Consider the following 12250-nt stretch of genomic DNA (forward strand, 5'->3'; position numbering starts at 1 on the left):
TTATTAATGTAAGTAAAAACATTTTTTCTTCCTGAATAACAACAACATAGTAGGTGTCCTGATGAAGGTTTAAATTCTGCTTCTAAAAGTCCAGAATACTATAATAGCCTGATCTCGCAGTTTCTCACATTTTCATATTCAGTCATTTCATTTCGACATATCGACATACCTAATCGAAAACAACACATGTGGTGATGATTGTTTCTAATTTTGGGTGTGACTATCTTCGTCGTGCTCGGACCGCCTACAAAACTTCTCTAAAACATAATAAAAGTACAACACGACAGTTTTTTTTATGTTAGGGATAAATGAAACAGAACAAGTGACAAAGACATTAAAATAGAGTTAAAGTTTATTCCTTGTTTTGAGACAGACAATAACATTAAAGTTATTTATAAAAAAAACTTAACACTAACATTAATATTAAAAACATACTGACAACGTTTTGTGTAAGACAATTATAAGCTTATGTTCATAATATAAATATGTATTATCAAAAAGTTTATTTTTTTTTGTAAATACGTATGAAAAATAGATTGAAGTGCGTCGAAAAATATGGAAATAGTATAATGACTCCCATCCCATTAAACTTTTCGTATAAGTAGTTCATATAGACACCATAAGGCATTCTGTGGTAGGTACAATTATATCATTTACAAATTACAGCTTCACAAGCTTTCAGGCACTTTTGTAACTATTTTATATCTCTATTGGTTCTACGACTCCTGTACTGAAGTTACATAATGTTAAAATTGTATTCGTTCACTCACAAAACTTGGACGGCAGTGTGAAATAAATAAAATTAGTACCCATTTACCTACTGTATACAGCTAAATATCAAATATTCACCGCAGTTAGGTACTTTGTTCAATTCCAGATCAAGGTTTAAAAGCACATCTACAGCATGATAAAACTCTAAGAACCTGTTTCACCGACCCTGATAGCCTCGATACTTATCTGGCAGATAAACTACAACATTTGTTTAAACGGGTGGGATCGAAATATCTGACAAATAAAGTCACCCCTTACAGCCAGGTAAACTGATCAGTTGAACTGACTTAACTACATCCAAAAAACGAGTTTATAATGAATTTTAACGGACAATATGTGTCCTGCTTTACCATAGCGTTATGTGTCAGATAACTATCCCAAACTTAATCAGGCATTAGTGAAACTGGTCCTAAGGAATGCAACTTCGATACAGGTCACAGGCTTCGCGCAATAAATAGTAAAACTTAAGACTTTGGTTCTGAAGAGGTTCGAACCCGTAGGCTATGTATCTTCTTATTCACCCCGGTGCGTCAACACGGCGTCAACCAGGAGAATCGCCCCATTGATGATGGCCAGGGAACCCTTGGCTATGTTGTATCTCACGATCTCCGACCTCGATTGATGTTGGTATCTGAAACGAAGAAGACACCATTGTAAATATGGTTGATATACAAGATACTCTGAGCCATCTAGCCCCAAATTAAGCAAAACGTGGATATCATGCAACAAATGAAAACTATGCAACCGAAGTTTTTTTATGCATAGGTCAAACCTATTTGACCTCAATCGCACCTGGTGTTAACTTGACTGTTAAGTGGGATGCAGTCTAGGATGGTACATAATCTACCCTGTAAGTGCCTATTCACTGTCGCCTTGAAAAGGCCCGTATTATAGTTTTTGTGAAAGCTATGGAAACCAACTCAATTGCGAAACTATACTATTATTTTAAAGTCACTAAAATCTAATTCTATGTAAAATTTAAAACTAGCTCGATACTTAGTTTAAGTAGATATAAGTGTGTGTTTTTAAGAGGTATCCTTGAAATTTTGGATAATGCTGTAACTACGTACCTACCTACCCAATTTCATTTCTGAGTTTTTTGGGATTTGAAGTATGTAGGTATTACATTCTATGAATTTTGTTTTTGTAGTTTGAATCTTGAACATCTGTTTTAGCGTTGCTAGCAAAATAAAAATCTCGTGCTAGATACTTATAGACATGCAGGTACGTAAAATAACTTGGCTAGTTTTATTTGCCCAGCTGTTCACCTGTGTGACCACCTCATTTTGAGATTTTTAGCTTGACCGTAGGTACTCATTTCCTACTTTACTATGAACTTTCATATGTAGTTCATGCTTAAGACCTCATTATCAAATGAAGCAGTAAATAAATAATTGATCATTATTACCTGTCGATGATGACGGCACCGCTCGCGACGAACAAGCACACGCCGACCAGAGAATAGAAGATATCAACCCTCTTGTGGGATGGAGACTGCAGCACGTACCCTGGAATTGAAAATATTTGGGGTAAGTACAAGTTTTTGTGACAATTCGGGATATTAAGTTATTATTTGCGGAAGTTTCTTGGCATTACATGATTTGTTGAATACCCTCTTCTGATACAACTTTTGACCATGCTTTAATGTTTCCAATTATGTCCACATGGAGCTAAAGATGTTACTTTTTGAAAGGTAAATTAAAAAATTACAAAATCAAAAACAAAATTTTGATTAGTGGATGGTTTATACTGTTCAACAGAAGATACGATCTATCTCATGAAAGATTGTTGCTGTTACAAGAAATACATACAAAATCACAGCTGTTTGGGTTTTTATTGGTGGTGAAGCTGTCAGGACCTACTCCTGACTACACCGGAGTTGCAGCAGTGGGACAGAGAGGTGGTAGAGAGGTTGGTGAAAATAGTTACAAACAAAAATGTACGAATGTACTTGGATTATTACCTGCGGCAGCCCCAGCGAAGATGATGAGGAAGCCGACGAAGGTGCCGGTGACTAGCATGCCGATGTCGGGGTCGGCGTTGTAGCTCTGGTAGTGGAGCCCCACGCAGGTGCATGTCAGAGCCTGGAAGTAAAGGAAATATACTAATTTAACAACATTGAACTTTTTGTGTAACTAACATTATGGTCCCTCTGTCTGCCTTCTGCTTTGCAACGGAGGGAAGTCGATATTATCGTATATTTTGAATTCCTCCTATATTATTCTAGTTAAATTCGTTGCGGGTTTCAAGGCTGAGTTTCATTGGAGGCCAAGCTGTAAATCCTGGCTATACAGAAGTTGCAGTGGTGGGAAAGTGTGGTGGGATAAGTCCCGTTTTTTAGTCCCTTTATTACTGATGGAACAAGAAAAACTAAAATTAGCCGAACTCTATAACAAGACATGCAGTAGAGCAAAACTGGCCTAATTGAGTTTATTTGACCTTCGACGTAGCAAAAAGTGGCAAATTCAGACAATGCAGCCGTGAAGACTTCAAATTATTCAACAACAACAACATTGAATTTGGATACGTATCACATATTCATTTCATTCATCATTCTTTATTGGAATCTACTTGACTAAGACTTGAACGCTGATAAATGTAGCGTTTCTTTTTATAACGTTTTGAATCATTTTTATCAGTCAGATAATAGTTATAAATAAAACAAACAGGATAATTCCATTGACCATACGCAAGCTTCATGATATCCACCGAAATACGTTTCGTAGAACAAACATTCTTCCACAAAACTAGTCATCTTTTACTATGTTTACTTGTACGTACTGTCCCCACATCGGATCACCGCTGACGTCACCCTTAGCATTGGCGAGACCCGTTTGCCGGGAAGGTGATGTCATGGATGCTATAACCACCTCCGTATAGAGCACAGCGAGGCCGAGCCTTGAAGATGGTAACACCGATTGGGGCCAATTGAAGTTGCCTTGCTTAATCGTGAGAGGCGTGGTTGTAGGTTTGGATCTAATGTGAATTTATAGCGATTTTTTTTACCTTGGAATGTTTAGACACTTCCTCTGTAGCAGTTACAGGCGAAAGCACGTTAGGCACTATAGAATAAACAACAGTTTAGGATTAAAATGAAAAATGTTTCAACAAGCCTAAACAGAGATCAAAAAAGTCAACTTGGAACGGTTGGCTTTTCATGCATACTTATTTGAAAGTTGTCTACCTTTTCTTTAATATTTCGTTTCATACCTAACGAGAAAACCTTTTCGAGAAGATGATACTGTAGATTACCTAGGCAAATAAAAAGATATAAAGCTATTTAATATATGCAAATTGTCAACAACTAGGTACCCAAGTACTTAGATGGCATATCCTCACACAATCACACCATAAAAAGTGTTTACGAAAATGATTAATATTCATGAGTTAATATTATTACCATGAAGTACCTACTCAATGTTCATACTATATGAATCACAGGGCCAACATATAAATTAGTAAGTAGTACACATTTTGTAGGGAGTAGTTGACCGATTAGATAAGCGCTAAGGGCAAACGCGTGGCTTTAATTAAATAAATTGAGGACATGCTATTTTGGGTTTTAATTTCCTCGAAGCTTCGTTTCTTTGCCATAAATTTAGCTTTATTGCTATTGCTAGAATCGAAGCTAAAAGTGTACCTTCCTAGCTACTTACTTACTTAGAAACTTTGAAATATCAATATTACTAAGGATGCCATTTGCAACAAAGGACGTACGTATAGTCTACTATATAAAAATAAGTCGGGTTTTCCTCCCTGACGCTATAACTCCAGAACGCACGAACCGATTTCCACGGTTTTGCATTCGTTGGAAAGGTCTCGGGCTCCGTGAGGTTTATAGCAAAGAAATGTAGTAAAGTATAAAAAAGGTTAGTAATTCGCGCTACAGAACAATAAAATTTTTTTAGTCGTTAGGACTAAACATTCTACGTTATTTATTTAATGTGCAGTAGTAGTTTTTCTTGATACCTTGATATAAGTACCACGAGTAGGCTATTATCAGGGCTCTTAAGTAAGTAGTATTGACTTATGAACCAAAATATGACTAACTACTATGACTATGGGTATTGATCCAAGTTAGGGAGTAGAAGTTCCCACGATCTAGATAAGTCGCAATCGTCTAGAATTCTAGATGGCAGGTAGAGGTTATACGGTAACCTTTCCTAAACTGTAGGTGAGATTAGGGGCCTGCATTGTACCACCCCGTCTGAAGGGCGACGTGAGTCGGCAGTGCATTTGCACTGAATCATGACCTTTTGAAGGTGGATCAGCTGAAGCAGAACTGTTTTGTGGCGAGACGACATAAGTGGTACCAACTATTGAGATACCTCCCGCATGTTTCACCGCGGATATTTTCAGACCAAGAGTCCTCGTTGTGGATAAAAAAAAAGGATATCGGACAAGTTTAAAAATAAAACTGAGACTTTCACCTAATTCTTCATGATTAGGGAATACATATCAAAAGTTAAGTGTTCTGTGGAGAATTAGCTCTTACTTAACTGTTTGTTGACAGTAGGCCTAAGATGCGCGCCGCGATAAACGGTTATCACGCCATTTTATCGATTTTGCCCATACATTTTGACGTCGATAAAAGTTATCACGGCGCGCATCTTAGGCCTACAGGTCTACATAAAGCTATTGCATGCGCCGCAAGGGGGGCGACTAGGGCATGAATATCGGAATCTCGGAATCTCGTAATATCGGAATCTCGGACTGCGAGATCCGATATTTCAATTCCGATATTGAGCGACCCAATATCGTAATATCGGAATCAGATAAAAGTTTTAATTGAGATTTTAAACAAAGCGTTTAAACTCGCCACAACCTGCCACAAAGCCCAAAGTACATGATAGGAAAATACCAATGATTTTCTCATGTCTCTCACCATCACTTTTTGTTCCACTGCAAATATTTTAATATCTTTACTATTTATGGTTAATTTAACTTGTTCTAAATCAATTTAAGCATTTGCCATAGGTGCTTGGTCAACAAAGAACGACATCTCAACTTCCTTTCAAACATTAATTTTACTGGACTGTGGACCGTCAGTTCTGCGTATTCTGGGTCCTGCCATTGCCACTTCAGCTCAGCCGAAACTGGGTAAGGAGCAACATGGACATTCGACATAAGCTACGCCTACCTGTTGGGAAACTCGATTAAGGTCTTACGGAACTATTCCCACCTCCCGTTCCCAGCACTGCAACTCCTGTGTAGCCAGGATCTACAGCTTGACCGCCACAAAAACCCAACCAATGAAGGTCAAGTTTGTCCCGGGGGAAAGTTAAACTGTCATTGGACCCGCAACGAAATTAATCAGAAGAACATAGGAGGAGTTCGAAATTAAGGTTCGACTTCCCTCCATTGCAAAGCGGATGACAGGTGACAAACAAAGGTTTAAAACCTTTAAGAAAAGATTATGCACCACGGACAATAAATATCAATTAAGGGGGCCTATCTTATGAGCAATTAGCAACTACCTACTTACTATATTTTTCACAAAACCGCTTAAAAGCACGGAATTTTTTCCTTGTCGCGACAAGATTAAGGTCTTTGAGCATTGTGATAAGGTCTTCTAACGGTTCTGCCTTAGTACGCAAAACAGACGGACGATGAGGCAGCAAGGTTCTGAAGTGGAGGCCACGTTGAACCGACGACCTCATAAAGGTAGCAGGAAGGCGCTGGATGCAGGCCGCCACCAACCGGCCATTGTGAAAATCAGCATCGGAGCCTGTGTTCAGCAGTGGACGTCCTATGGCTGACATATGGCTGGCTCGTGGTTTTGTGAGTTGTACATCGATAATCAAAAAGGAACAAATTACAAGCATATTCAAGTTTTTTACCGCTCTACAATTTTTGTAACACGTGATTTGAATGACTCTAAAATTCGTTCCGCCAACATAAAACAGGGTAATATAATGAAGGAGTAAAATTTTGTTTGATACCTGTGATTTTACAAAACACTTTAATTATGTGCTAGTCCATATAGGCTCATTATCAGTGACCATTCATTATCAGGTGATCCGTCTGCTCGTTTGCCTCTTGTCATACATGCCCATAACGTAAAAATGGTTTTAAAATACTTCAATTTTATGAAGTGCTGTTTTGTACCAAATTAAAGATTTTGATTAAAATCATTATTTTATTGTAAACAATCCAGAATTCTTACGAATATAAACAAATATTAATTTTATAGCACATGAACTCAATTCCGATATTAATATCGGAATTCCGATATTGAGATCTAATATCGGAATCCAATATCGGAATTGAAAACCTTCCGATATTACATGCCCTAGTGACGACCGAGTATTTATGCCTAGTAATATTACTGTGGGTGTTTTATTAACATTAATTTCCTAGCTAAGGAACAAAGGATAGGAAAGTCAATCAATTAACATTATTAGTTCATCGAATATGAACAGCGTTGTTCGAAACCGCAGAGATTTGAACCTGCACAATAGAGCCCATTGTTTTAACAACAATACTCAAGTGATAATTCAATTAGTCGATTCCCTGTGGATACTTGTGCCTTCATTGTTGTTTGTTTTACGATTATTTCTATTGAATCCCTACGTAGTTGATGCTTGAGTCGGGTAATTGCTAGATTTTCAAAGGGTGGTAGGTGGTTTCTTGTATTGGTACACGTACCTAACTACAAAGACTTTCAGAAGAAGTAACGCAACTTTTTACGAGTTCTACGGTTAACTTTAAAGTTTGAGTAAGTTATAAATCACTATAATGGTTTTAGAACCATCTAAATTGGTTCAAACGTTAACTTGAGGTCAATCCATTTTACCAGCTTTTTCACCCTCTTTGCCTTTAATTTCAATTAAAAAATCTGTTCTTCTTGGATAAACATTCTAGGTAGGTAGAATGTAATCCAAGAATCATTAGAAGTCACTTATTTTCCAATTAACTTAAGCCAAAATAAGGTTAACTACTTATTTTGAGATAAGAGTAAATTCTTCCTTTATCAAAATTAAATACCAATATATTTTTAAAACATATGCCTACATATTGGTTTCTATCTAACTCTACATAGAGTGAGAAAGAAGAAAATATGTCTTTCATTCAATACCGCCTTGTGTTCACGGTTGCGATTCTACTGGAAAATTCATTTTGTCCGAGATAAAAGACGTTAACATAACGTGTCTGATACGGAAATAACTATGTATCCTATCAGGATAATAAGGAAGTAAGCTGAATTTTATCAAGGGCATAGCTATCAGGACGTCGGTGTGCTTGCTATATTTACTTGATGATATCAAAAAGCATTCATACAAACTTTCATATTTATAAATAGCCAGGATACAGCCGTACATAACTTATCGCAAATCGCAACACATTCATTAAATGCACTGAATAATCACGTGTTATTTCTATTTTTAAAAAAGATACAATCAATTTCAAAACGTACTCGTATTGTGTAGGGACAATAACCGTCTGCTATCTGGTTTAACAGTGTGTAGATATTTAAACCATTAAAAATAGGATTATTTATAAATGCTTAATCTATAATAATCCGTCCAAGGCAACCTTGTGCCGAAAACAAAATATTTTAGATAAGGTAAAGAATAATACCAATAATTTACTTATTGAGTTATTATCATCTACGTGACATTAAGGTTACCTGCACCTGTTTACGTACCTCAAGTAGCCAAGTAAATCATTTTAGTTCTGTAGGAAATTTAAGAGTGTCTACGATTCACGACACCTGATGATCCGATTCAAGCTCTTGTCATTTTAACCTTAGTTCAACAGAAAAAAATCATCGAACCCAAAATTCCTTAAGCAACAGGTGCACACAATGCACCTGCCATCAGATTCCTAACCGCTCGAATGGTCTTCTTTGATTCAGTCTCATAACAGCCACTGCATCGTGGAAGGACAGGCTATTTTGGGCATCTTCTTTATTTACAAATTCACCGTTTGAGGAATTAATAAATGCTGGTTGACTAACCAAAAGAAGGCCAGTGGACGACAACGCGCGGCCAGAATAGATTTAACGACGGTGATGTAAGGAAGCGTGATACGAGTAAACACTCGCGAAAGAATTTACGATTTCCAGTTTAACTATGTTTGTGTGCAACCAGACCGCGAGTTATTGTGGCAGTTGAATAAGAAAATTCTAAATAGAAGTATGAAAAGAATTGTTCATTAATGAATGTACTTTTAGCAGGGTACATTAGGCAAACTTAATGCCATATGGCATTCTTCTCCAGTTACCTATGGTTAACTGGAGGAGAATGAATTTCTGCTTACTATAATGTATTATAGTAATATATTATCTTGTGGAAACTTGATTTCTATTGTATCTGGAATCGCTGGTGCTTGAAAGGATATGTACCTACCTACCTAGTTATCATAAAGAAAAAATCCGTGTAGATGTCAATAAAACTGTTCCACGACAATGTTAATTTAATGACAGCTTGTACTTAATTAATGTAATTATCAGGTTATGTAAATATCGCAAAAAAACATCGATCTAAAAATATACATGACACAATGATCTGAATGAATCAACAACTCGCGGTATTGTTGACCCGATTATACACACTGGTACAGTCGTATGATGACCGCAAGACCGCTTTATTTCAAATGAAATAAGAGTCATTTTGCCAGGAAATTATATGTTATGCTGTTTGTTAGTGTACATTACGAATTCTTAGTCAACTTCACGCGGAAATTAATGGCATCTATGATATCATTTTATGACTTCAGTCATACTTATCCTCCTAAAATGTTGGTAAAAAAAGATGACCCTGAAACGATTTACAAACACTTCAAAAAGTTGCCATTTTTGATATTCAGTATTTTCTTTATCCACAAAAACTCTACTTTCATCAGGCTATGTAGACAAATGGTAGATATAGGAAGTAGGAAGTAGGTACCCACTAATGTACTCGAATGTACCTACTATTGTACTCGTATCCTACTACTTATTAGGCAGAAAGGAAGAGTCAAAAGGTGACTTGAATATTAAAAGGAAGAAACTAACCATTTGTTGTATTGCTAAGTAACGTTTTACCACAGTAATAAGTAGTTGGTGTAAATAAGAAAGTTTTCTAGGCTATGATACTAAGATTTTTTTTCTTTCTAATTAGAACAGAATAATCTGAAAAACCCACTACCTATCTCATCAACTTTTAAATAAAAATCATTTGTCTTACCAGTCAAATCTAGAGTTATATTCAACAACAAGACATAAACCATAACGAATGCACCAGTAAATCTCAGTTAATATAACATCTAACATTGTAAACAAACTCCTGAATGAAAGCAAGAGTCATTGACCTCTATGTTCTACTCGTACGATCGCGTGCGTACGCGTAAACACTCACAACTGGATTCTTTCAGTGGAGATGGTTCGAGAAATGCTTTTGTTTGTATTAAACCTGATAAAATAAGCGAAAAATAACTTGTAAATGTGCAGTTTATTTAGAAATACATAGTTTCTCAGACAGTAGAGCGTCAGTCAGTAGAAACAACAAACTTAGGTATGTACTCGTACCGGCTTAAACTTTTTACCGAATGCTGGTTGTTGTTTAGGTACAAAAATTGTATGACGTTGACGCTTCTGCCGTGAAACAATAACAAATTATTTACGTAGGAGGATCACATTAGCAAATCAATAATTCCAATCATGACTAATATTTTCAGTTTATGGAAATTCAACAAGAATAATTTTGTAAATCATACACAATCATTCACAAAACTATACAAAACATAAAGCCATATCATACAGACCATAGAGTGGACACCATTAAAACAAAAACCGATACGCAGTTGCGCGAATCGATCAAACGTTTCAGCTTTCCAAATATTCAGGTATGTCTTTGCTATGATAGATCTGTCTTTCACACGTCGTAGAACTAATAAATTATTACTATTTTCAGTACATTTATATTATTGATTTCATTAATAATAATGTATAAAATAAAACAATACACATAACTTGTTAAATTATACTGATATCTACTAACTGTAATCACGTCGTAAAGTTTACAAAACAAGTACGGGCGGTTAAAGTATCGAAAGTAAAGGTCCCTAGACCGATGTACGAGTAATGCCAGTCGGCTTTCGCTACAATATATACCAAAACCCGTTAAAGCCCAAGGCAAACAAACCCAACCCTTCCAAATTAGGACAGGCCGGTTAGAATGTTGAAAAAAAAGAAGAAAAAACTCACCAGCTCCAAGAATTTGATGATGGACATTCTGTTGATATTCATCTTGGCGTTCTTAATTCAAATTCAAACGAAGAATTGTTTGTTTACAACGGACGGGGGCTGCGACGTGCGTGTAACCCGAAGTTCACTGTGAGACTGCGCGGCCGACCCTCCCAGTTGAATGACGAAGAATGAGATCATACTCACGGTGGCCATGCGTTTGACAGAGTGCGTACAATTATTGCGTACTATTCAAGGACTATGATCTAACTTAGCGTAATGTGGTTGTTCTTGATGATCCGGATGGGTTTGCCTTTACACTAATACGCAAAATTGAATAAGACCTTCCTAACTAACTCCTTAAGCATGTTCACTTCTATAAAAGTTAGTGTTAGTCATGCTTTTAATTGCTCTCGACTATCTAAAAATGTGTCTTACATGGGGTATCAAATTATTTGTGCCAAAAATACTTTTAACAACTATGTTCTAGCAGGATGAATAACAATTTCGTAATAAAAGTCAATCGGATGGTCGAATGTTTACTTTGGCGATGCAAATCACCAACTTCATTCCGCAGTTTGCTCAAACTTTAGAGTACAAATTCGCTTATTTATAAATTTTCTTATTGCAATTTTACTCTAAATTGCACTCATATTTTATCACAAAACAACGACATTCTATAGTAGTATAGCCTAGATGGTTTAGCTGTTGCTGCCTGTTTACGGCATATTTCGTTTATTTTCATTTCACCAGATTTTTGTGCAGTCTTGATATCTTTCTATCTTACACTACACTAAGATATGGAGCAAATTCCAATTAATACTGATTTTCTCATTCCATTACGACAGATTTATAAATAGTTCCATGACGACACGCGATATCATCATTTATTAAATGTTTGACCGCCTAAACTCCAAACTGATAGTGCTTTACGACCATTACTATCTATAAATCTCACAAGGGCATAGTTATTGAGAACCCCTCCCTTACAAAATGAGAGAACTACGCGTTACACTAATAACGTGTAGTTGTATTTCAGTTAACTCAACAATGCAAGGTTTACCTCAATCATCATCAATCATCGACAGCCCTTTACAGTCCACTGCTGGACTATGAGCCTCCTCCACTATAGTGGAGGGTTTTGCCATAATCCCCACGCTTGGCAGGCGGGTTGGAGATCGCAGTTTAAAAGATTGATGTTTTTCAGAGAGCGCTGCTGCCCGTTCTCTGTTTGATGTGTGGACCCTAAGTCGCCTCTTACGACACCCGCGGGAAGAGTAGGGGTTGGTGACAAATGTATTCTACTCTGCC

General features: G+C 36.7%; 1 protein-coding gene across 1 annotated transcript; it reads right to left on the reverse strand.

Annotated features, from left to right (window-relative positions):
- Positions 1–377: 377 nt before the first annotated feature.
- LOC114352594 (uncharacterized) lies at positions 378–11147 on the reverse strand. Its single transcript, XM_028304248.1, has 4 exons — positions 10961–11147; positions 2735–2855; positions 2180–2279; positions 378–1402 (listed from the first exon to the last, which is right to left on the reverse strand). Exons 1-4 carry the CDS (start codon positions 11000–11002, stop codon positions 1285–1287), a joined length of 381 nt encoding a protein of 126 aa, XP_028160049.1. The 5' UTR covers positions 11003–11147; the 3' UTR covers positions 378–1284.
- Positions 11148–12250: the final 1103 nt, after the last annotated feature.

The sequence above is a fragment of the Ostrinia furnacalis genome, unplaced genomic scaffold, assembly GCF_004193835.3.
Source record: "Ostrinia furnacalis isolate ACB-3 unplaced genomic scaffold, ASM419383v2 OfSCF1409, whole genome shotgun sequence".
Lineage (NCBI taxonomy): Eukaryota > Metazoa > Arthropoda > Insecta > Lepidoptera > Crambidae > Ostrinia > Ostrinia furnacalis.